This window comes from Quercus lobata, chromosome 6, assembly GCF_001633185.2.
Source record: "Quercus lobata isolate SW786 chromosome 6, ValleyOak3.0 Primary Assembly, whole genome shotgun sequence".
NCBI lineage: Eukaryota > Viridiplantae > Streptophyta > Magnoliopsida > Fagales > Fagaceae > Quercus > Quercus lobata.
The window spans coordinates 46,821,363-46,848,604 of NC_044909.1; the positions used below are offsets into that span (position 1 = coordinate 46,821,363).

Here is a 27,242-nt window from a genome sequence, read left to right on the forward strand (position 1 = left end):
TGGTTACCGATTAAGTGTGAGAAAAAAAGAGGAATATTTGGTTTTGATAGATTGCATTTTCAGGAGGAAAAAAGAGGAAAGTGTGATTAGATTTTCGTTAGACTCTGTTTAGGCTTCAATTCTCTTCTTCTTTTCATTTTTTTTTTTGGGTTGGGCCCAAATCTGGTTGGCCTAAACGGGGCCCGCGGGGCCCGTGGGGCCCGACGGGGGCGGGTCCGGGCCCCGGGAAAAAAATCCGTTTAGTAAACGGATCGGGTTTGGGCCACGGGTTAAGACCTGCGGGTCGGGTCCGGATATGGAAAAACCCGGCCCGAACCCGACCCGTTGCCATTCCTAGTCAAATATAGTCTTGACCTTTTAGCCACTAGCAGGTTGAGATGCCTTCTTAAAACAAGAAATTTCCAACAAAGAAAATATCTAGATATTTCTTATACCCTTTCCAATGACATCAAAATAATGCTTTCATTGTCTTTCTGTATTAGCAAAGAAAACGTCCACTAATAGGAATGAAATTGGGCAATAGAGAGGGAAAAGAAATTTGAGCAAAACTAGGCCCTACATATAGTTTGAATTATAAGGCAGCCTCAGTACCACAATCAAAGTGGCACAGAGAATCTAACATCTCCATAGGATTTAATATTGATAGATTAAACTATTTAAGTGTGAGAACTGATTTTAAGTGGGAAATTCGTGTATTGATGAACCTATTTTTGGTGTTGCTAGGTTCTAATTCTATTGATTTAGAGTGACTCAAGGGTGGTTGATTTCATATTTTTGCAAATAAGAGATACGTGGTGTTTACTAATTTTGGGACTTTTCCCAAAACAGTGTTGATTATTAAACTATTTTATATCAAAGAAATATGTTGATATTCTATATATAAATTGATATTTTATAAATGTTTGATGTGCACATTGACTATTCGTTTTATGAAAAACTTGTGGGACAACCTGAATTTATATAAACTTGTATGTGTGAATATATCTTTATATTTTTTAGATATGAATGGATTACTTTTGTGAGCATATTGAATATGTTTTGAAAACCTATGGCAAGTCATGATTGAAAGCTCAGTATTATATTTAGTCCTTAGTAAGGGGCAATCATACTGTAGCTAGTCCTTAGCAAGGGACGATCCCAAGAAAGGGGACAGTGCACATTTGATAGCTCCTTAGCAAAGGAGTGCACCTTTAGGTTCCAAAGGAGCCATCCTTAAGAAAAGGGATGAAAATGAGGTTCTAGTCCTAAAAGGAGACAGCACAACCCTGTCAATGGGGCATAAATGTTGACCACGAGAAAAGCCTAGGAAATTGTTTATATGATAGTATTGATATATGCATTATGATGACTCACAATATAAAGATATTTTTATATATATATGAAGTATTTGATGATAAAATATTGATGAATTACAAGTTATGAATTTGTTGTAAGAATTATTTATTTGAAAGGTTTGTTCCCACACCTCAATGTTATTGAATTCCACTTATTGAGTTATCTCACCCCCCCCCCCCTTTATTTCCCCTTACAGATACATTAGAGGGATTATTAGAGTAGAGATTCTTGAAAGACAACAGTTACGAATTATTTTGTGGAACTGAGGATTTTATTATTATTTTTATGACATTAAACATTGTATTGGAGAATTATTTTGAAGATGTTTTACCTTTGGTGGATTAGAGCTCTAATATTTGTGATGAAATTTTAGGCTGCTGGTTGCTTTTATTTAATATTTTTTATGGATTATTTAGATTGAATAGACTTTTATTATTTGTGATTTTGGGGTGTTACAACCACGCACCCTTGGTGCAATGGTCACTTCACAAATATAAATACTTGTGGGATATGGGGGACAAGGGTCGGGGTTCAAGTCTCTAGGAGAGAACTTCACACACATATACACTTAGATTATTCTAGAGTAGAATTTCTATCTTATATCAAAAAAATATTAATGAGAAAATGTGTAACCACCGTGCATAGATGGTAAGAGTTGGGGTTCAAGTCTTGAGGAATAAGTTTCACACATATATACACTTAGATTATGTTAGAGTAGAATTCTATTTTGTATTAAAAAAAAATGAGAAAACCTGTAAACCTTAAATTGGAATGAATGAAAAATTATGACACTAAAAAAAAAAATTACTCAAAGTCTCTGAGACTTTAAAAATAAATTAGAACAGTTGGAGCTCAGCACGTATGTTTGGAGGTTAGCATGAACGTTAGCACTTACATTTGAACTTTTTCTTTTTTTCTATTGTAGAAGTCAATGCGAGTCTGTGATCTCTTGCATACTACATGACGAAATATCATATACAAAACCTACATAACTAATATAGAATTGGCGTAAATGCACTTTTAGTCCCTACATTTTGGCTTTTTTCCATTTTGGTCCCTACATTTTAATTTTACCACTTTTAGTCTCTAAACCAATTAACGCATGTTATTTTCGTCGTTTCCGTCAGTCAACCGACGAAAATATCTGAGGTGGCTGACGAAGGAATTAAAATATTATAAAAAATGCCACATCAACATCTAATTTTTTTTTAATAATTTATCAATTTTAACTAAATAAAAAAAACAGAATTAAAAATAATAAAATACACAAATTTAGATCTAATTCATTTTGAACAAGAACACACAAGAACATGATCACAGATTTGAACATCAACACAAGAACATAAGAGCACAAACTCAGAACCAAACAGAAACTCAAATTTAAAAACACATAGAACACAATAACAAACATCAGGTTATTTAAGTCATTTTTGTATTTTATCAAGTTACACATAGTTAAGCAAAGAAAAATTGATCTCCTGCAAAATTTTTCAAACCCAGTGAGTTGGCGGTTACAGCTACAACTCTCAAACCCAAATCTCCTGCAAAATCAATCTCCTAGAACCAAATCCGAATCTCCAGCAAAACAACCAAACCTAGAAGACCCATAGACCCAACAACCAAACCAATCTCCAAAAAAGCAAACCTTAACCTTCAAACCCATAAATTTTCTTGAGAAACAAACACAAAAAATCCAGATTGGTTGAATTGTAAGAGAGAAAATGAATCGTCAATGAAAATCGGGTCAGATGACCACAGGAAAAACAAACCAAAACCCCATATTTTCTCAAACCCAAACAAAATAATCAAATCCAAAAATTATCAAATCAACCAAAAAATCCAAAAACCCAAATGTTGCCCATCGTTTTCTTCAAATCAAGACCCACTTGTCGTTGAAGTTTACCCCTTGATATTATGCTCGTCGTTGCTGTAGGGAGAAGCCGAAGAAGGAGATTCCTTTGCCTTGATCTGCTCCAAATCACCGCCACTCTCAGCCCCTTTCTCTCTAAACCCAAATCCAAACAACCGCCGATCTCAACCCCTCTCTCTACCCAAATCCCAACCACTGCATCAGCCTCTCTTTCTCTAAACCTAGACCAAATCCATATCCCAAAAGCTATAACCTAAACTTAAAAGAGAAAAATAAATAAGAATTAGCCAAGAGGGTGAGAGAGATTTTTGACCTGAGAGGAAGAGAGAGATTGGAAAATGAATAAAGATTTTAGCACCCTGTTTGGGTTTTGTGTTTAGTGATAATGTTGTATTTGGTTGACAAGAAAATTTAAGAAAAATTTAAAAAGTCACTACAAGTTTTTCTCTTAATCTTTAAAACTGGAAAAAAAAAAAAAAAAAAAAAAAAAAAAAAAAAAAAAAAAATTTTATCAATTTCAATTTGAGTTTGTGTTTGGATATGGGTTTGTGCTCTTATGTTCTTGTGTTGATGTTTAAATATGTAATTATGTTCTTGTGTGTTCTTGTTCAAAATGAATTAGATCTAAATTTATGTATTTTATTGTTTTTAATTCTATTTTTTCTTTTTTTTATTTAGTTAAAATTGATAAATTATTTTTAAAAAAAAAATTAGATGCTGATGTGGCATTTTTTATAATATTTTAATTCCTCCGTCAGCCACCTCAGATATTTCCGTCGGTTGACTGACGGAAATAATGAAAAATAACACGCATTAATTAGTTTAGGGACTAAAAGTGAAAAAATTAAAATACAGGGACCAAAATAAAAAAAAAGTCAAAATATAGGGACTAAAAATGCATTTACGCCTATAGAATGAACAAAGGAAATATAACTTCAAAAACAAAGGAATGAGAGTCTGTCTAAAAAAGTTCATGAACAAGTCAAACAAAGAGCCATTCATTTCACCTTTATTATATTGGGTTGGTGGTACGAACGCATCCATGACCATGAGACCAAGACAGTTGTTGATTATGTAAAGGAACTCTGTTTTCCTTTGTTTGACACTTAGAAATACACTAAGATAGTCTAACTCTCTGCTTTTCTTTAACCCATTAACCCACTAATCATTTTGAAATTATCTCTGAATGGCTCACAAAAGCAAGATTCTGATAATTGGGGGGACTGGATACATTGGAAAATACATAGTAGAGGAAAGTGCGAAAGCTGGGCACCCCACTTTTGCATTGGTCAGAGAGAACACAGCTTCTAATCCTGAAAAGTCTAAACTCATTGAGAGCTTCAAGAGCTCTGGAGTGACATTTCTCAATGTATGTACAAAGTCTACTTCTCCACAACTTGCGTGTGTGTTTAATACTTTGGCTTAGTATATTGATCTTGAAAGTCGTAATTTTTCACAGGGAGACATCTATCATCATGAGAGCTTGGTGAAGGCAATAAAGCAAGTCGATGTAGTTATCTCTGCTGTTGGAACACAACAGATAGCTGATCAGGTGAATAATATTGCAGCCATCAAAGAAGCTGGAAATATCAAGGCAAGGCATATATCTTTCCTAAAACTTTTTAACATTTTCCAACTTTTTTTTTCCCTCTTTTCTAAAGTTGCTTATTTAGTTTTCAACAACCTTTGGCCTTTGTTATCAAATCGTCCTTTAAATTTAAAATGTTTTATTTAATCTCTTTACTTTCAAAATTGTTTCAAAAAGATACTAATCACCATAAAATAAATGAAAATTGAAGATGTGAGAAATGGAATTCATGTCATGTCATAAGCCCGACATCCTCAAAGTGACCTCTATTTCATTAATTCATTTATTATTTCAGCAATTTACTTTTATCAAATGATGGTAATGACTTTTTTGAAACATGTTAAAGCAAAAAAGCAAAAGTTGATGACCAAATATGCAATTTAACTTCTTCTATTAGCTGTTTAGCTTGTAATTGTTGAACTAAATGAGAAATCAAGAAACTTAACATTATATACAATGAAATATTGCTGGATTTCAGAGGTTCCTCCCGTCCGAGTTTGGAAGTGCTATGGATCGTGCCAAGGCAGTCGATCCAATTAAACATCATCTCGGGGTCAAGGCTAGCATCCGAAGATCCATCGAGGCCGAAGGAATTCCATATACCTACCTTCTGTCTAATGGCTTTGCTGGGTACTTTTTGCCCAACTTCGGAATTTCACGTACTGGTGGCACTGGCAGTTTCACAGCTCCTCCTAGGGACAAAGTAGAAATAATTGGTTTGGATCATATATCCCCTCCTCCCAGACGTGTGAGTTTTTTCGATCAAATTTGTTAGGATACACTTTGTTACCTCATTTGGAATTTGGATAATTATTAGGGGAGTTGTATTATATTCTTCATTTCTTAGTACTGTTAGTCAAACCAGCTGATTGTAACACCAAAGATTCGCATATTAGAGACTACTAAAAAAATTTAATTAGAAGTGACTATGTACACATTAGTTGTATTTGACTGTTTTTCTGCACGACTGACTTCATTTCATCAATATTTAGTGCATAACTTGTTTGGTTTCTTATTGAAAATTTTGGTTGGCATAAATATAATAAAAAAGGAAGTAATCCTCCGATTGATTTGAGCAGTTCCATGTACTAGCCAGAGAATGTTGACAGTTTCATAGATGGTTGGGCTATCTGATACTTATATTTGCTTTTCTGCAGAGTCTCCCAGTCCTTTAAACCTCAGACTATCCATTAAGCACGCTACATTTGTGAGGGGAAATCTTACAAACTCTGAGGTTAAGACTTCTTTTGGCGTGGAGGCTTCAGAGCTTTATCCAGAGGTGAAATACACCACTGCAGATGAATACTTGGACCAGTTTGTCTAACACTTGGAACATTCCTTGGTGGTAATGTTTTTACTATCTTACAATGTACAATAAAAAAAAAAAGGGAAATATATATTGCACACACTCACTTACACACACAGTGTAGTGTGTGAAATAGACATTGCTCAAAGATAAAATCTATGTTGTGTATGTGGCATTTGTTACTTGTTAGTTATGCCCTTGTTTGTGTCATGTAAACCCTTGGATTGGATCCTTAATTTGTAAATTTGTTTCCTGGTGAATATGTTAGTCAAATTGTGCTTCTTGTGAAGAAAATTTTAAAAATCCTTGTTATGAGGTTCTTTGTTGTAAAACATGTTAAGTACTCGGTGTCTCAAATCAGATACTCTTTTGCTTTTGCTAATGGAGGGCCATAAAAAAATCATCCGAACCCGATGTTGGCTAATAATTTGTGCATCTTGGGACATGTCGTTATGAACTGTGCATCAATTAAAGTAAATATTTAGAGCCAAGTATTGCAAAATAAGGTCTTTTGATAGGCCAGCAGTTTGCTTACTATGATAAAAGGATTTTTGTTGTTCACTTGATATCTTTTAAAATTTTGTAAAATTACACTTTGCAATCAAACATGAACTTCTCTTAAATTTAATAATAAAAACAGAATTTATAAGTTTATTTTATTGATTTACAAAAGCTCAAAAAAAAAAATCCAACCACATTTTTTGGAGATTTGGTTACATCTGTTGGTGTGTTAAAAACACTTGACCATATGTTTAATCATATACTGCTATTGTGGGCTTTTTCTTTTTTTTTTTCTTTTCTTTTTTTTTTTAATATTTTAGGTAAGAGGCCTAGATGAGGTGGGAGTCCTCTTTATTACAGACACGTGTCTCTCCTAGTCGCCCGTTTAGTTGCTTCTCTTTCTTGGGCTTTAATAACTTGCCCCCATCTTGTTGCTTATCATTCTTGGTTTTTATAGATGTTTGTGACATTCATCAAAAAAATTATAGAGGTTTGTGACCATTGGATGTTTCATTTTTGGAACCCTTGGTGTGAACAAAGGTTTTCAGACCTGGACCGTTCATTGAACCGTAAAAGGGAGAGGTTCAAGGTTTTTGAGGTCGAACCGGGGTTGAACCGTGATGACGTCATAATTAATTTAATAATTAATTAAAGTCTAAATATAGATATTAAATTTATAAAACTAGCAAAATTGCCAATATATCTATATATGTGAGGGAAATTTAATGATTTTTAAGCATATATTTAATAATTAAATAAGCAAGTTAATAAAATAAAATAATAACCATGAAAACATTAAAATTTATGATTAATTTTTGAAATAAAGTTGAATATTTTTGAAAGATTTTAATTATAATTTTTTTAATTCCTTGTAAGAGATGGATAATTTAATTAAGTAGAATAAAATTGTGTTAAGTTTTTTTTTTTATTAAAAAAAAAAATTGCTGAGGGGTTGGACCGCACAGTTCTCACCAGTTCGTACGGTGCAACCCCGGTTTTAGCGGTTCACGAAATTAACAAAAAATCCAGTTCTTTAGGCTTAAAAAACTGATTTTCATCCCGGTTCCCGGTTTTCACGGTTCGACCTCCCGCTCCGGTCCGGTTCTGAAAACCATGGACTGTGAACATGTTTTCAATACCTTTCCTTTTGTCAATCCAACAAGAATATCATTGAAGCAAGAGAAAAATATGTGGCTAAGGAAAATCACTCTCAAGAGAAAAAAAGGCATTTGCAAAAAGCTTATTTAATTAAAACTAAAAATTTTTTGTTGAAAGTGTATAAAAAAAATGTTAAAAGCTAGTAAAATAGTACAATAAGACTTATGAATAGTATAAAAAAAGTGTAATGAAACTCATGAATATTACTAAAATGAAGTTAAAAACTTAAATAAGCTGAACTTTTCATCACATCTCATAATTGAACTTGTGGGAAAGTGTTATGATGGTGTGTTAAATAAGTCATTGACTTGGTCAGATAATAGGTTAGCTTACAAGAAAAGCTCCAATGGGTTGAACTAAACAGTCATAAAGGGCTACATAAGCCCAAAAAAGGCAAGAAAATAGAAAAATAAAAGGCTCAAGGTAAAATTGATTTAGATACACGTGCAATGGGACGAGGTACATGTGATATAGTTAAGGCCCATGTTTATACAAAGCCCTATATTTTAAGATATCAAAAAAAGTTCAAAAAAAAGTTTATAAATTGAACAATGGTCAATGTGAGATTCATAACAAAACCCTAGTGTTGAAGAACACACCCACACCAACACACTTGAGGTGGTGGTCCGGTGGAACTTCAGCCATATAAGAAGACAATACAATATATAAGAGCCCATAGCTCACCATGTCCAACACTATCACAATTTAAAAGTGTGGCTAGATGAGATCATAAATTGTATTGTATGACATCTTCAAAATGATTTTATATAAAAATTTAAAAGCAATGTTTATTAATGCTCTTACACACTAAGAAAAACAACTAAAACTGTGACTTGATTTTAGTTTTTTTCTCTAAGGAGCGTAAATGTTTATAACAATAGCTTATAACAAAATTTTTCCCAAATTTTAATGGAATGAAACCCTAGTTAGAGATTCATAAAAAATTTTAAAATTTTAAAATAAATAAAAATGAGGAGGGGGAACGGTAATTGGAGATCAGCACATACGTTATATTGTAAACCCTTACGTCATTTTGTTGATTAAAAGTAGACTATTGAGCGGTTCTAAAAGTAATAAACAAATGAAAAGAAGAAGCCACTATGACTATGAGCCCTCTTGCATATTGCATGACGAAATACCGTAGCAAAACCTATAGTTGAAGGAGTCAAACAAAGACATTTCTGTATACGTACTTGTATTTAAGGAGCTCTGACTGACTTTGTTTGAAACTGAGAACTACCCATAAGATAGTCCAACTCTCTGCTTTACTTAAACCCTATTAATACTTTTAGTTTGAAATTCTCTCTGAATGGCACAAAAAAGCGAGATTTTGATAATTGGAGGGACTGGATACATTGGAAAATACATAGTAGAGGAGAGGGCGAAAGCTGGGCATCCTACTTTTGCATTGGTCAGAGAAAACACAGCTTCTAATCCTGAGAAGTCCAAACTCATTGAGAGCTTCAAGAGCACTGGATTAACACTTCTCCATGTATGTACAAACTCTAGTTCTCCGCATCGTGGGTGTGTTTTCATTACTTTGGATTAGTATATTGATCTTGAAAGTCATGTGATTTTTTCACAGGGAGACATATATCATCATGAAAGCTTGGTGAAGACAATCATGCAAGTTGATGTAGTGATCTCTACACTTGGATGTTGGATCACCAGAACAGATAGCTGTTCAAGTGAAGATTATTGCTGCCATCAAAGAAGCTGGAAATATCAAGGCAAGGCACATATATATATCTTGCTAAAATCTTTTTAATATATATATATATATATATTTTTTTTTTTTTAATGTTAAGTTGCTTATTTAGTTCTCAACAACTTTTGGCCTTAGTATCAAATCTTCCTTTTACTTTAAAATGTTTTCCTTAATCCTTCTATTTTTAGAATTGTTTCAAAAAATACTTATCATCTAAAATAATAGGAAATTGTGGAAAATGAAATTCATGCCATGTCATAGGCTCCACATCTTTTGACCTAGGATGATGTGTTGGATATATTATTATTTTTATTTACAAGAATTTAAAATAATTAGGCTTAGTGATAATTCTTTATTTAAATAAGGTAGCAGTAGATTAGTATTGTAATTTGCTTGTATTCAAATTGATTCATATATTTTAGGAAATGATTTGGTCCTTATGTTTTAGGATTTATTGATGAGGTTCTCTCATCTTAGTCTATTTATGTAAGTTGAATGTCTCAAAAGTCATTTTCTCCCTTTTAAAGTTCAAGATACTAGTCACCTAGAATCGGCTAAATATCATTTTATTTTTCCGGTTTACATCACATCCTCAAAGTAACCTTAATTTCATTTATTATTTCAGCAATTTACTTCTATATGATGATATTGACCTCTCGAAACATGTTAAAGTAAAAAATCAAAAGTCAAAGACCAAATGTGCAATTTAACTTCTTCTATTTGCTGCTTGGCTTGTAACTATTGAACTAAACGAGAAATCAAGAAACTTACATTATATACAATGAAATATTGGTGGGTTTCAGAGGTTCCTCCCGTCCGAGTTTGGAGGTGATGTGGATCGTATCCATGCAATCAAGCCAATTGAACATCATTTCAGGGCCAAGGCTAGCATCCGGAGATCCATCGAGGCTGAAGGAGTTCCATATACCTACCTTGTTTCCAGGGGTGGAACTACCCTTGGACTAGGGGTGGCCATTGCCCCCCCCCCCCCCCCCCCCCCCAAAAATAAAAAATATATATATAATATATATATATATATGTGTATTAATTTTAGCGATTTTGTTCTATAAAATTATATTTTATTTCCCTTTAACAATATCATTGATTCTTTTAAGAGTAATGCTATACTCACAAACTTTTTTTATAACATTTTTACAAACCGTTTTGGTATCAAATTCTTATTAGTTCAGATATGAGCACACCACTCACATAATTATTTTACTTACCAATAACCACTTATTACTTAAGTAATTTATAAAAAAATAAAATAAAATAAAATAAAAACTTGCAGCTCTAGCATTTTCCTCATTTTAATGACATAAAAAAATTTATAGATCTAAAATTTAAAACAAAATATATAAGCCCAAAAAAAATAGCTCAAAAAAAAAATACCAGTAAAACTAAAAACAAAATTAAGCTCAATTAATTAATTTTATCCAAAATAAATGACCTTGCCCTTTAAACCATTCTAAACAAAATTAATTTTGTTCTTACTTACAAAAAATAAAAATCTCAGCAGTTATGTAGTAAAATCAGAGGTTGAAATCCCTGCACATAGCCAATAGTAAAACCACCCTTTCCACTCAAAATTCTGGCTCCGTCCCTGCTTGTTTCCAATGGCTTTGCTGGGTACTTTTTGCCTAACTTCGGAATTAAACTTGCTGGTGCCACAGCTCCACCTAGGGACAAGGTAGAAATAATTGGAGATGGAAACACTAAAGGTATTAGTATAAAATTCAATCATCTTTCTTTTTGAACTTGTCGAGACTTTCTCATTTTGCTTATATATGTGTGTGCGTGTTTGTGCCTTTTACTACATGTAAGTCAACTAGATCAACTACTTTGGTTAATAAAGGTGACAAAGTAATTGTTATTTTCTATGTTAACAGTAATTTTTTCCAAAGAAGAGGATATTGCGACTTATACCATAAAAGCAGTGGACGATCCAAGAACCTTGAACAAGGTCCTTCATATTAGACCCCCGGCAAATATTTTGTCCTTCAATGAGATTATTTCCCTATGGGAGAAGAAGATTGGCAAGACCCCTGAGAAGACTTACCTTCTAGAGGATCGACTTCTAAAGAAAATCCAAGGTTAGTAAGAACAATTTCACCTGTCGATTTATACTGTCTTCTTATAGATCTAATTTGGTTTGGATCATATATCCCCTCCTCCCTTAGACGTGTGAGTTTTTTCAATCTAATTTGTTAGGATACACTTAGTTACCTCATTTGGAATTTGGATAATTATTAGGGGAGTTGTATTATATTCTATCATTTCTTAGTACTGTTAGTCAAACCAGCTAACGGTATCACCAAAGATTCGCATATCAGAGACAAACTAAAAAAAATTAATTAGAAGTGACTGTGTACACATTAGTTGTATTTGACTATTTTTCTGGACGACTGACTTCATTTCATCAATATTTAGTGCATCACTTGTTTGGTTTCTTATTGAAAATTTTGGTTGGCATAAATATAATGAAAAGGGAAGTAATCCTCCTATTGATTTGAGCAGTTCCATGTACTAGCCAGAGAATGTTGACAGTTTCATAGATGGTTGGGCTAGTTGATTCTTATTTTTGCTTTTCTGCAGAGTCACCCAGTCCCTTAAACCTTTTCCTATCCATGCCCACGGTATATTTGTAAAGGGAAATCTTACAAACTCTTAGGTTAAGGCTTATTTTGGCATGGAGGCTTCAGAGCTTTATCCGGTGAAATACACCACTGTGGATGAATACTTGGATCAGTTTGTCTAAAACTTGGAATATTCCCTTGTGGCAATGTGTTTACTATCTTACAAATTACAATGTACAATAAAAATAAAGAGAAATATTTATTGCACACACTCACTTACACACAAAATAGTGTGTGAAATAGATATTGCTCAAAAATAAAATCTATGTTGTATATGTAGCATTTGTTACTTGTTACTTGTTACTTGTTAGGTATGCCCTTGTTTGTGTCATGTAAACCCTTGGATTGGGTCCTTAATTCGTAACTTTGTTTCCAGGTCAATATGTTAGTCAGATTGTGCTTCTTGTAATGAAAATTTTAAAAATCCTTGTTATGAGGTTCTTTGTTGTAGAACATGTTAAGTACTCGGTGTCTCAAATCAGATACTCTTTTGCTTTTGCTAATGGAGGGCCATAAGAAATTCATCCGAACCCGATGTTTGCTAATAAATTGTGCATCGTGGGACTAGTGGTTATGAACTGTGCATCAATTATATTTAGAGCCAGCCAAGTATTGCAAAATAAGGTCTCTTGATAGGCTAGCAGTTTGCTTAGTATGATAAAAGGATTTTTGTTGCCCACTTGATATCTTTTAAAGTTTTGTAAAATTACATTTTGCAATCAAACATGAACTTCTCTTAAATTTAATAATAAAAAAACGAATTTATAAGTTTATTTTATTGATTTACAAAAACTCAAAAAAAAAAAAAAATCCAATCATATTTTTGGCAGATTTGGTTACACCTGTTGGTGTGTGTTAAAAACACTTGACCATATGATTAATCATATACTGCTATTGTGATAACATTTTAGTGGCTTAGAAACCCTTCACTACCTAAAAAATAAAAGACAAGGGAAAATTGGATCCACAGCTCTTAAACTTGACATGAGTAAGGCCTATAATAGGGTTGAGTGGAATTTTTTGGAAAAACTTACGGAAAAATTGGGATTTGATGAGAAATGGGTTTCCCTTATTAACATGTGCAAAAGGTCAGTTTCTTTCTCAGTTTTGGTGAATGGTGAACCCCGTGGTTTATTCCAACTTAATAGAGGTCTCCGAAAAGGAGATCCTTTATCGCCTTATTTGTTTATTTTAAGTGCAAAAGACCTCCATTCACTTATACAATAGGTTGAAAACAACGGTTTATTATGGGACGTATATCCCTTTGCAAAGATGGTCCCAAGGTCTCACACTTATTCTTTGTGGATGACAGCCTCCTATTTTGCTGACCATGATAGCCAAGCCATGATGGAAATCCTTGAGAAATATGAACATGTGTCAAGGCAACAAATCAATCGAGATAAAACTCAAAAAAAAAATTTTCAACTCTAACACATCAAGACCAATGCAAGAACACATCATAGATTTGCTAGGGGTTTCGGTTGTAGCACATTATGAAAAATACTTGGGACTTCCATCCATTGTTGGACGAGCATAAAAACAGAGCTTCATCTACATTCGGGAAAGAATTTGGAAAGAAAAAAATCCAAGATTGGAAGGAAAATTTGTTGTCCCAAGCCAGAAGGGAAATCTTGATTAAGGCGGTGATCCAATCCATGCCAACCTTCACAATGAATTGTTTTAAACTCCCAAAGTGTCTTTGTAAGGATATTGAATCCTTAATCAGGAAATTTTGGTGGGGATATAAGGGTGAGGCTCACAAAATTCATTGGGTGGGATGGAAGAAATTGTGTTTACTAAAGATTCAAGGTGGATTGAGATTTAAAGACTTAGATCAATTGAATCTTGCTCTTCTTGGAAAGCAGGTATGGAGGGTCATCCACAATACCAGTTCCCTTTTTTATAAGGTATTCAAAGCCAAATATTTCCCAAATTGTTCTATTTTGGATGAGGAGGTAAAGACACATGGCTCGTATGCTTGGCAAAGCATTTTAAGGGCAAGAAGTATTGTTCATCAAGGAGCTTCTTGGCGAATTGGTAATGGAGAAAGGGTCCTCATCAAGGGAGATAATTGGCTTCCGGATCAATATTACAAGCAAGTAATATCCCCTCAAAAAAATTTCCCCAACAATACTCATGTTTGTGCTTTAATTGATGATGAGGGACCTTAATGGATTGAAGATAGAATTAGGGAGGAGCTACTGCCACACGAAGCTAAAGCTATCCTCAGTATTCCCCTTAGTCATCGCAGACTAGTTGATACTTTGATGTGGCACAGAACAAAGAATGGAGTTTACTCAACAAAATCTGCCTACCGTATGCTTAATGAAGCCAAAATTTGTCTGATGCAGGGGCAGTCAAATCCGATAGCACACAATGGCTTTTGGAAGAAAATTTGGAGTATTCAATGTCCCTAACAAAATTAAGCGTTTTCTATGGCGAGCCTGGCATGAAGCATTGCCTAGAAGGAAAAACCTGTGTCGTCGTAAAGTGACTCACAACTCTACTTTTGAGTTTTGCAATGGGGAGGAGGAAGACACAACCCATGTTCTTTGGGAGTGTCAGGTGACTATGGAGATTTGGTGGGAGATTGAACCATGTCGTAGTAATCTGTCAACCCAATTTACTTGCTTAGCAGATTTACTAACAGGTATTTTTCATTGCATCGAACCAAATCTAACAGAGCTGTTTGCATTTGTAGCTTGGAGTACATGGACGAAGAGGAATGCAGCATGATTACAGAATTTTTCCATCCAGGGACAGACCCAGGTGAAGGGCAAAGGGGGCCCGGGCCCCTCCAGGGCCCAAAAAAAAAATTTTTAGTATGTAAAATTTTCAAAAAAAGGCTTGGGCCCCCTTGATTTTTAGCTCGAGCCCCCCTGGGTTTTTAGTTCAGGCCCCCTTCGCCTCAACCATCCCTATCCCAGCCAACCAGCTCAAGAGTTTTAAAGAGCCCATGAAAACCTTAAAGCCCCCCTTAGTTTTTAGCTCAGGCCCCTCATGAATTCCAAGCCCAGTCGGCCAACACAAGAGGCAAGAGCCCATGACCCATGTAAATAAAAAATAAAAAAATAAATAATAAATTAAAAAAAAAAAAAAACTCAACAGTAAACCTAACGGAGAAAGTGAAAGAGGAACTGAGGAAGGAAAAAAAAAAAAAAAGGAAACAAAGAGATAGTGAGCCGCGAGACAGAGAGATAGAGAGGCGAGACAGAAAGATAGTGAGCCACTGAGCCCAAACACCAACGCGACGCCATCATCATCATCAGTCATCACACTGACGTGACGCAACGCGAGACTCTCGCCCAGTACGGCAGTACCCATGCTAACGCCGGCGCGCCATCATCACTCGGGCTCTCAGCTATCGCCACCGCCGGTTGCTCAAGCCTTTACACTGTTTTTGAATCAACTATTTTAACAGGTATATAATCTATGATCCTTTCCTTCAAGAATCAAAACCTAATAAAATGTTTGTGAATCAACTGTTTTAACAATCTGTGCTTGTGGATTGTTTGTGTTTTTACTGATGACTAATGAGTGATGAACTGATTACTGATGTTGGTGATTGTGAATTGAATCTATGCTACAGCCTGTGGTGTTTTTTTTTTTTTGGCTTTTTGGCTTTTTGGCTTTGTGACTCTCTCTCTCTTGTATTATATAGATAAGAGAGATAGAGAGTAGAGTTTGTAGAGATTACTCAGATAAGGATTAGAGAATATTTGTTTGACTATTTGTTTGTTTGTGCTTTGTTGACTGGTAGTTGGGCATAATAGGGACCAGGGACAGACAAAAAAAATGTAAAGTTATAAAAAGTTTTTGTTAGTAGTGCTGTGCAGAATAAATTTAGAGTGTCAGTAGTGCCGTAGTGGGATTAGGTTAGATGATTGTATTAAGAAACAATAGTGGAGATGATTTTGAAGATTTGAAAGAGTGTCGAGTTCCCTTTTCATAAATGATTGTATTAAGAAACAATAGTGTTTCGTATTAAGAAACAATGATTTTTGGGTATGTCTTGGTTGATAGTTTATTAATACTATATGGATGTGTATTTAAAAAAAAAAAAAAAAAAAAATCGCTTATCTCCGGTCCCCCTAGCTTGAAATCCTGGGTCCGTCCCTGGTTCCATCCCTTACTCAAAGATTTTTGCTAATGCAAAGGTCAAATTATACGAATACCAAGTAGCATAGAAAGCCAACCAACTAGAGTTAGCAATCCTCGACCCTTCCTGTTGGTCACCTCCTCCAGTGCATTTACTCATAGAAAATTTCGACAGGGCTCTATTCCATGAGACGTCGTGTGCTGGCATTGGAGTGGTCATAAGGAATGCTACAGCCTACAGGAAAGGTGGTGGGTGCTCTATCAGAGAGAACAAACTTACCACCTACGGTGGAAGACGTTGAAGCTCTGACCTGCAGGAGAGCGATTGTTTTTGCAATTGAATTGGGCTTGCAACATGTGGTTTTCGAAGGGGACTCGGCAACTGTCATAAATCACCTTCAAGAAGACACACCATGTTTGGTTTCATTTGGTAACACTATTGCAGATTCAATCTCCCTGGCATCACAACTTGATTCCTTTTCTTTCTCCCATGTATGTAGGTTGGGAAACGCTGTGGCTAATAAGTTGGCCAAGTTATTCAAAAAGTTTGAAACTCCACATGTTTGGGTGGATGATACTCCTATTGAGGTTGATCCTCTTGTATTGATCGACTGCAGTTTTGCAGGAGTTTGAATAAATTTTTGGTCTGGGTTCTCAAAAAAAAAATATATATATATATATATATATACTGCTATTGTGGGCTTTTTTTTCTTTTATCTTTTTCTTTTTTTTTTTGATATTTTAGGTAAGAGGCCTAGATGGGGTATGAGTCCTATATATTATAGAGGTGTGTCTCACCTAGTAACTTGCCCTATCTTGTTGCTTATCATTTATAGACACTAGCCGCGAACCTGCACATTGCATGTGATAATTATTTTTATGGTAGTTTTATTAAAAAAAAATTTACAATTCAAACTAATCTAATAATGAGTAATGTATTTCATAATTTTATTTTTATTTATTATAAGAACAATCATAAATGTAATATAGGAACAATTCAAAACACCAAAAAAATGTAAACTAAAAAAATTATTAAAACTTAACAATAATTAATTGAACCAATATTAGGATAAAATTTTGTTTTTGATAATCTATTAAGGTTATTTTCTTTGTAGAAATTATAATTTCGGCCGCCCAAAACATTTTGTCAAATAAACAATTATTAGCAAAATCTAAGAATTAAATTTCTATACATGCAATGTTATAAAATAATAAAAATAAAAATAAAATTGCAAAAGTTAAAATTTGTCACCTATCCGATTATTTTCGTTTGGCTAATCTTTGCTTTTCTTTAAATAAATGGCATTATAGAGTACTTCTAATACAACTATTAAGAGTACTTTGTCCACCACAAAGGATTAGAAAATAAACAAAAATTAGTAAAGTCTCATAATTTAACATTTAAATTGAGCACTATAAAAGATCATGCTATGTAATAGAATAACATTATATTTTTATATACTATATTTAATTCTTTAGAACGCAATAGGATACCATTTAAAAATCAAAGAGAATAAAAAATAAAAATAAAAGCAACAACAACAATTTAAAAAACAAAACTAAATCACATTAGCCCAAAATAGAGTTTTAAAGAATATAAAAAATTATTAACCTAAAGTAGATATGCAAGAAAAATAATAAAAAAATAAAAAAAAAAATCCACCTAAAAATTTAGAGAGAGAGAGAGAGAGAGAGAGAGAGAACCTTTTTTGTGAGGGAAACTATTCATAGAATAGAAGAGATAGTGACAAATTTATAGTAAGAGGATGTGAATAAGAAGAGACAAAAATAAAGAAAGATGAAGGGAAAGAGGAAGAATGATATTAATGTAGAGGGTAGTGGGGAGATAAAAAGGTAGGGGAGGGAGAAAGATTGAAGAAGTAGTGGAGAGATGAAATGATAAAGGAGAGAGAAAGGTTGGAGAAGTGTAAATATTAAAAAATTAATGTTAAAAACAATTATAAGAAAATTGAAAAAAAAAAAAAAAAAAAAGGCTTCAACGTTTTTTTTTTTTTTTTAAACTTTAAACTGAAAAGGCTCACACAAAACTAAAAATGCTTTGGGTTGGGCTTGATAGTGGAATTAAATAAATAAGAGATGGGCTGGATTAATTATATAGATTTATTATAGGGTGATTGTGGAAGTAAATAAATAAGTAGTGGGCTACATTTATAGGGCTAAAAATTGTAAAAACCATTTTAAAATTGTAGGACAAATTATATTTTAAAAAAGAAAAGAAAAAAATAATGAGGTGGCAGCTGATGTGGCGCAACGTAAGAGTAGCAATTTAAATGCTACACTTCAGTTTTTAGTAATATATAGATTTGTGACCATTAGATTTTTCATTTTTGGAACCCTTAGTGTGAACTTGTTTTTAATTCCTTTCCTTTTCAAAATCCAACAAGAATATCATTGAAGCGAAAGAAAAATATGTGGCAAAAGAAAAACACTTTCAAATGTAGAAAAGAACAGTACCTAGTGTTCTAATTGTGATAAAAATAATTGAACTTATGGGAAAGTATTATAATTGTGTGTTAAATAAGTCATTGACTTGTTCAAATAATTAATAATAAACAATAGGTTAGCTTACAAGGAAAGTTAATCTCTAGTGGGCTGAACTAAATAGTCATAAATAGCTACAAAAACACAAAAAAGGCAAAAAAAGAGAAAAATAAAAGGTACAAGGTAAAATTGATGGGGCACATGGCAGTGAAATTAGACATTAGCAAAGCATACAACCTATTCTAATGGAGCTTTTTACGGCAAATAATGCTTAAGATAGGGCTGCCTATACTGTGGGTGAATGTGGCCATGAAAACAGTACAAACGGCAACTTACTCAGTCCTCATTAATGGTGAGCCTCGAGGACATTTTACTCTGACCCATGGAATTAAACAAGGTGACCCTCTTTCCCCTTATCTCTTTTTGTTTTGTGCTGAAGGTTTGTCCTCTTTGTTGAGAAAAGCCACAGAAACTATAGAGTTGCATGGCATCACTTCGTGTCAAGGTGGCGTCAAAATATCACATCTCCTCTTCACCAATGATAGCTTACTCTTTTGCAAAGCCACTCCAAGTCATCGCTTGCTTGATATCTGGGCCAAGTATAAGGTTGCCTCAAGCCAAGCCATAAATCGCCAAAAGACATCCCTTTTCTTTAGTCATAATACAAGACATGTGAAAGTTCAAATATGTGTATAAACACCCTTGAACGTTTAGACCCCCAAAAAAAAATAACCAATTCAAGCTTTATGACAAACAACTAGTGTGCGGAAAATGAACATAAGCTATAAACAGAATTGGAAATCAATCTAAGCCAATTATAAATCACATCCACAGCAGAAAATAAAAGGCAAAGATAAAGGAAAGAGAGATGCAAACACAAGGACAACACACGATGTGTTATCGAAGAGGAAACCGAAGCCCTCGGCGTAAAACCTCTCCGCCGCCCTCCAAGCGGTCAATAATCCACTAGAAAATGTAGTTGAGGATACATGAACAGCAATAGACCCTCCAAGCCTAATCTACCCGATGTACCTAAGCCCTCCAAGCTTCTTGCTCCAACGAGGTTGCGCCGAACCTTTTTCTTTTCTAGCTTACCGAATTCCGCTACTAGACCGTAGCATCCGCCATCCTTGGCATCTTCCAATGCTTCCCAAAGCTCCAAAAACACTCAACACTCTGAATGGGTGTGGGTAGTGTTTGGATAGAAATCTCCTCTCAATAGGTATGACAATGAGAGAGGGAATGAGAAGAGACTACAAAGATTTCTCTCTAAGAATGAGAAGCTCTCTCTAATTGGGTGGGTGTTTTGAAGAAACTTCTCTTAGGGTTTTTCTTTCTGAATAGCCACACATATTTTGTGGGAATGAGGGGTATTTATACTGGTGTGAGAATGAAATGCGAAGAGTCAGTTTTTCCAAAAACAGGGCTGGCTGGCGACTTGACCTCGCGACTTGACTAAGTCGCGAGTTCAAGCCGCGAGCTAACTTAATGGCCAGTCTGGATTTTTTTCTTGTAGTGCTCCAGGTGGCATGACTGTTCAGCTCCCCTGCATGCTCTGTGCATGTGCAACTTTTGGCGCCTTGCAAGCCGCGAGCCACCCGCGAGTCCTAGCTGCGAGTCTCTGCTTCACTGCACTGTCTTGAGCATTTCTTCACACTCTCTCACACATTACCCTTACATGATTCCCACCTAAATACAAGGTTTCTAAGTGCTATATTACAAGCAAATTTGTCATGGAATAAAGCCAACACATGGTTGGTTAAATTCAACCTTACAATATGCAGTAAAGGAGGAGATACGAGGTTTGATGGGAGCGCAAATTATGACTAGCTGTGAGAAATATTTGGGGTTGCCAATGGTTGGGGGAAGGTCCAAGGTGTTCAAAGAGTTGCAGAAGAAAGTCACAAAAAGAGTCATAGGATGGAAAGAAAAGCATATTTCAAAGGCAAGTCGAGAAGTGCTGATCAAAACTGTCGCCTAAGCGATTCCCACCTACTCAATGAGCCTCTTCAAAATCCCCAAAACAGTCTGTGATGGTATAAACTCTTCTTTATTTAAGTATTGGTGTGGCCAAACTAAGGATGAGAAGAAAATACATTTGATTAATTGGGGAAGACTGTGCACATTTGATTAATTCGGGATATACACACCTTTAAAAAAATTCCAATCATATTCTTGGCAATTTGCTTACATGACTAAGACCTATTGGTGTGTGTATAATCGTACATTGATTAGGAGTGTGCTCATATGTGAGTTGATATACTATTGTGAGTTTCATTTGGTATCTTTTGATACAAGGTCTAGATGAAGTGTTGGTCTTATCTATTTCGTGAGTGTTTGGATTCAGCGTTTCCGCTGAATCCCGCGTCACGTTTTCCTTTTTTTTTCTTTTTTTCTTTTTTTTTTGCTTGCACGCGTTTAAGGGAGCAAAATTTACTATTCATGAGATAAATTTTACTGTTCCATCATTGTTCACGCACTGTTCATCACTATAGTAGCACTGTTCATACATTAAAAAATATTAAAAATGGGTTCCACAGTACTATTCACACATTTAAAAATTATTTTGCTACAGTGTTTTCAGTTTTCAGTTTTCAATTTCAGCAACAATAAATTCAATCCAAACGGACCATTCATATGCATTTCTCGTCTTGTCTAGTTGCTCGCCGTTCTTGGGCTTTTATAGCTAGTTTGCTTGTCAGCCTTGGTTTTTATAATTGATTGTGATTGTTGGGTTTTTGACACTATTGGTGTCTAGTTTTTTGTAATCTTTATTACTAGATTTTGTTATTTTTTTACTAAGTCAATGCCAATGGCTTTCCTAACTTAACACATCACCAGACCGTTTGTCTTGTCAGCTTCTTTTCTCCATCAAATGGTTCTATTTGACCTTCTCTTCCACGCAAATTGATTATCTCTCTCGAGTAAGAACAAATCATTTTAATTCTTCTTTTATCTTGAATGAATATGCTTTATAGAAAAGTGTTTGGAAGCGACTAAATTTCTCGGTTGGAAATAAGTCAAACAAGTGAAATAGTTTCACAAATGCGAATTTGTATTGATGATTGTGTGGTACAATTCTTTGTGATTACAAAAGAGTTATCCTCTGATTCGATCTCCTTAAAAGACTTTGTTGATTGGATTTGTGGTAATGTGATTTTGATTCGAACACCCAATATACTTCAATTTGGCTGAAGAATAGATCGAAGATCTTTGGAACAGAATTATAATGAATCTCTGGCTATGAGCTTGTTGGAAATCCCTTGTTCTTCACGTTCTTCGTGTTCTTCGTGTGTTCTTCGTCTTCGAAGGTTTGTGGTGTAAGTTCTTCGGTGCTTTAGAGGCTTAAATTAGTGGAGCTTCACTGATTTGTGGTTGTTTGAGGTTTCTGGAGGCTTTTGAGCTTGATTCCAGTGAACTTTGAGATCTAGGCAGATAGTTTGGATGATTCTGCTTCGAATGTTCTTTGTATTTGAAGATTTGTGGTGGAAGTTCTTCGGGGCTTCGGAGGCTTGAATCCGTAGAGCTTCACTGTTTTATGATTTGATGATGTTTTCGGACCTTTGAGCTTGATTCCCGCAAACTTTAGGATCTAGGCAGATGATCTGGATGATTCTGCTTCGAATGTTCTTCGATTTTGGGGTTGAAGTTCTTGAAGTTCCTGGAGGCTTCAGGGCTTGATTCCAGCAGGGCTTTTTCACTTTTGAATCCTGTTCCTCTGAATCTTCGTCCTCTGAATCTTTTAGGAAGGCTTCTATTTATAGGAGTTTGGGGGTGGGTGAGTGACATGTGGCGAAGCTTGATTGGTGACACATGTCACAGCCTGATTGGTCCGCTTAAGTCATCGCTTACTCGTGCGAGGTTGCTTGTGTCATCGCTTATACGTGTGAAACTGCTTGTGTCATTGCTTACACGTGCGAGGTTGCTTGTGTCATCGCTTACATGTGCGCTAATGTGTGATTGGTTTTTGCATGACACTTAGAGAATTTCCATTGGCTTTTGAATAGTGATAGCAAAATCTAGTAGCAATACATGGTATTCTGTAATCGGCTGTATTTTGTGGACTTGATAATGCGACGTGTCAGCTTGTGATAGGTCGGGAATTTTCCCTCTCTACAAATGCCCCCTCGAGACTCGTTTACGCACACAGTCTCGGAGTGTGGTGTGGGAATGAGTTTTGAAACAATGGATTTTTGGTACTTGACTCTTTAAGTGAAGTAGTTGAAGGTGGTGAAGCTATTGAAGGTGGTGGAGCTATTGAAGGTGGTGGAGCTTTCAGAAGGATGAGATAATTTCCAAAGAGTAGACCCACCGATATGAAAGGCATTGATGAGACTGAAAAAGGGTCTACAAGTATTTGAACGTACTTGCGTGATGGAGCCTTCTTAGCAGATGTTAAGTTGAAGTAGTTTCAAAAGAGTATTTTGGATCGTTGGCGGCGATCACAAGATGTTGAAGATGGGGAAGATGAGAGAATGGTGGCTGGATATAACATGCAGGGTCATGGAGCTAGCCTCGTGTTCTTAAGAACTTCTGGTGAAGTTATTTCAGAAGATCATGCTTCATATTACAACAAGGACAGGTGGGAAAGTGGTTGAATGCGCATGCGTAACTGTATCACTCAAGTTAAGTTGAGGTAATTTCAGAAGCTTATGGATTCTGGGTATGCTGGTGGTGGCAATGAAGAAGATGGAGATGAAGCAAAGCAAATGGGCAAAACTTACACCACCATTGTGCTGGCCCTGTATGCTAGGACCCTTCTGGTGTAGATGTTTATGGGAAGTACATCTTTGAATATGGGACTGACTGTATGTTGAATGAGGTCCGGCAACAAGTAATTGAATGTGCCTGTGTAATGGGACCATGCTGACGGACGTTAAGTTGAAGTAATTTCATAAGAGTATCTTTTGAAATCCTTCAAGCTGATTTTAAGTTGGAGTAATTCCAGAAAATGAGTTTTAAGGTACCAGCAACGATGACCTTTAGGTCCCATAGTAGTGGGAACATGGAATAAGGCTTTGGTGACCATTTACCGGCACCAAAGGTTGAATTCTGATGAGCTGGCGCCTTGGAGGTTGTTTTAAGTGTTGGATGGAAAACAATTTGTAGGATACCCCAACACTTTTTACCATCTTCATCTATTGCCATTTGGTGGAAAAGCACAGAAAAAATGAAAGATGGAGCTAACTTGTGAACCTGGTTTGGAAACCAAACAAGTTGCTGTTTTTCCTGAACCACTACTTCTGCTGGAAGATCAAGCAATTGGAAAGAGACTACAGGAGCCCTGAGGTTAGGAACAGGCGTGTCCGCTAGACTTGGGTTTCCTGGCCAACCAAGTCCACGGAAGCATGGGAGGACAATGCAGGCCTTGTTATGAGTAATTTTATGGACAAAGGTGGTCGTTAAGTGGAGAAACAAAGTTTGTTTGGATCTCAAAACTGCAATGATATTGTAAATAGGGTTTCGACCAAACCATGGGAGGGTTGATCTCAAACTGATTATGAAGCAAAATCGGTTGCTAGGTATTGAGAATGATGAGGTCATAGTGAGAAATGGTTGTGAAAAGGAGGATTTGAAAATCTGAAAGAAGCAAATCTTCATTTCATGATTCAGTGTTTTTTTTTTTTTTTTGGATGAGTTTTTGATGAACCCGACCCTCCTATTTGTAGTAGAGAGATGAAGAATGGTAGGTAGGTAGTTAAGAATGGTAGTTGAGAATTTTTGGTGAGAATGGTAGGTGGGAACGGTAGGTGGGAATGGTAGGTGGGAATAGTAGGCACCGAACGGGAATGGTAAGTTGGAGACTGGTAGGCACCGAACGGGAATAGCAGATTGAACTAATGACCTAGTGTAATTTCAAGACACACTTGTGAGAGTTCATTTGTACTTTGAAAGGTAAGTCTTGATGAAATCTGGAGAATAACCTTCAGGGGATCCCAATTAAATGGATGAATCTCAAATTTTGATCTCAGGAGCTTAAGTTTGGACATCGTCAATACTTCAAAGATGTGGGTTTGATTGGTGATCACCAAGTCCAAAACAAATAAGTGGATTTCAAAATTAGAATCTTTGTGAAAGTCCGAATAGGACAAGCTTTGCTTGAACGTCTTGATTCTTGGTCAAAGTTCACTTTAAAGCCAATAGTTGTAGAATCACACCATTTGAGCAATTTTGGATTCTCAAATGAAGAAATAGACCCCAAATTCAGAATGTACATGAAAAATTGAGTAAGGCAAGTGTGGCTTGAAAATTTTGACTTTAGGTTGATTTCAACATAAAAGTCAATTATTTTGGAATTTGAGCCATTTGTGCAATTTTTGAGTCTCAAATGATGGAACGGACTCCAAAATCGGAATGTACATGAAAAATTGAGCAAGATAGGTCCATCTTGAAAAATTTGACGTTTGGTCAACATTTGCACAAAAGTCAACTTTTTGGAAATTGGACGTTTGCACAATTTTCAAGCCTCGAATGAAGAAATGGGTCTCAAAATCAAAATTTACTCGAAAAATTGAGCGGGACAGATTCGTTTTGAAATTTTTGACTTTTTGGTCATGGTCAAAGGTCCGCTTAATCAAAGAACCCCATTTTTTTTTTTTTTTTTTAATTTCAGGCGGTTCAGATCCGGGTCAAACCGGGTCGGTCCAGGTCAAAGGGTCAGACCGTAGTGGGTGGTGACGTCATGGATGACGTCACTGCTCTAGACACGTGTGGCACGAGTGGAGGATGACGTCATCCATGACGTCATAGGGCACGTGTGGCACGTACGAGCGCCTGGCTGTCAGTGTCGGCGCGTGAAACTGAAGGCAGCATTTGTCGGAGCTTCAAGAGGCGCGTGGCGGCGCGTGGCTGTGTTTCTGGCCTTGAATTTTTCAGGTTTTGTAGTTCTAAGGCAGTAAAAGACCCCTGTATGGTCAGTTTTGTAAAATTCTGAGCAGGTTTGCACAAATTTGAAAGCCTAGGTCGCGGTTCATTGAGATATTGTGGCGGCGCGTGGTGGAGTGTGCAGCCGGTTTTGGGCTTGAAATTTTTGGGTTTTGTTTATCGTGGGCCGATGGATCTAGTGATGGCACCCGTTTTGTGAAAATTTTCTCAGACTTGTGCAGATTTGAATGAGAAACCGGCGGGACGTTTTGGAGTTTGTGGCGGTGCGTGGCGGCTCCGTTGCTGAAGATCTTCCTGGGTTTTGTTCATCAAAGTCCTTAGAAGATTTCTGTGGGTTGATTTTTTGTGAAATCTTGTTAGAAATTGTAGAAATCTAAAATGGGAGACCGCAGCCATTGTTGGACGTGTTGCCACCTTGGTCTTCTTTGGCGGTGGCCATCCTGACAATATTTGACAATCCAGGCAGGAGTGGCTTCAAAGTAACCACTGAGTGTCTCTGCTATTTCTCAAGGGGTTGGTGGCACAGTGAAACAAGAAGCTTCCCTTTGCCGGCCTAGAACCTCATTCACAGTCTAGTGCTATAGTTTTTTCCTCTCTGTAGGCCAATAGGTTGTTTTTGAGGTCTAGTGTAATTTTTTTTTTCTTTCTGACAGCATGATACATTTATGAGCTTTTACATTTGTGATTTTTCAAATGGGTATGTCACCCTTTGAAAATATGGCACTTTTAACTTTTTACATGTGTTTTTCCTTTTGTCTGCTAGCTTCTGAGGATCTCTATATAAAGCCACTCAAGGCATGCACTAACTTGTACAAGCAGCATCTCTGATGGGTAGCATAATACTCTAAGTGTAGAGAAATTATGCCTTTTTTTTTTTTTTTTTAATTTTTAGATATATATATATATTTTTTTTATGACCTGCTTTATTCGTACTGATTTTTTTTTCACAAGCTAGATATTGGAAATGAAGCCTCTTTTTTTTTTTTTTTTTTTAGATGTGCCATGAGATTTTCTTCTGATAAGCTCTTTGTTGTTGCTTGTTTTTGTTATGCAGCATGCTCTCCTTGGCAATTAAGCTGCACCAACACTTTTCTTTTCAACGCAGCCATTTCAAGAGTCTTTGCAACGTGGCCGCATCAAGAGTTTTTACCACGAAGCCGTGCCAGCATCTGTCCTTGTATTGAAGCCGTGCCAACATTCAATTTTGTCATGAAGCAACGTCAACACTTCATTCGTGCCAACATTCATCTTTGTCAGAAAGTTGCCTCGACATTTTATTTGCATTGAGGCCACATCTACACTTCATCCATGTTGAAACTGTAAAAATATTCATCTTTGCCATGAAACCATGTCAACACTTCATTTGTGCCGAGGCCATGAAGTCACGTCAACACTCCATTTTCACCGAAGTCGTGCCAACGTTCATTTTTGCCATGAAGCTACGACAACACTTCATTTTTGTCAAAGCCATGAAGCCACGTCAACACTCCATTTTTGCCGAAGCCGTGCCAACATTCATCTTTGCCATGGAGCTACGACAACACTTCATTTGTGCCAAAGCCATGAAGCCACGTCAACACTCCATTTTCGTCGAAGCCGTGCCAACGTTCATCTTTGCCATGAAGCCATGACAACACTTCATTTGTGCCAAAGCC

At 35.8% G+C, this 27,242-nt stretch overlaps 1 protein-coding gene and 1 pseudogene across 1 annotated transcript; both read left to right on the plus strand.

Moving 5' to 3' along the window:
* The first annotated feature begins 4,309 nt into the window (after window positions 1-4,309).
* LOC115950382 (phenylcoumaran benzylic ether reductase Betv6-like) lies at window positions 4,310-6,442 on the plus strand. The gene is made up of 4 exons (XM_031067588.1): window positions 4,310-4,574; window positions 4,665-4,799; window positions 5,272-5,509; window positions 5,951-6,442. Exons 1-4 carry the CDS (start codon window positions 4,392-4,394, stop codon window positions 6,115-6,117), a joined length of 723 nt encoding a protein of 240 aa, XP_030923448.1. The 5' UTR covers window positions 4,310-4,391; the 3' UTR covers window positions 6,118-6,442.
* A 2,625-nt stretch (window positions 6,443-9,067) lies between these two features.
* On the plus strand, window positions 9,068-12,224 carry LOC115994033 (annotated as a pseudogene).
* The last annotated feature ends 15,018 nt before the right edge of the window (window positions 12,225-27,242 follow it).

Bases quoted from the DNA above. Each gene is read 5' to 3' on its own strand.
- LOC115950382 (XM_031067588.1), top strand. From the start codon at position 4,392: ATGGCTCACAAAAGCAAGATTCTGATAATTGGGGGGACTGGATACATT. The intron at 4,800-5,271 runs GCAAGGCATATA...GCTGGATTTCAG, and splicing joins AAGAAGCTGGAAATATCAAG to AGGTTCCTCCCGTCCGAGTT. The intron at 5,510-5,950 runs GTTTGGATCATA...GCTTTTCTGCAG, and splicing joins GGACAAAGTAGAAATAATTG to AGTCTCCCAGTCCTTTAAAC.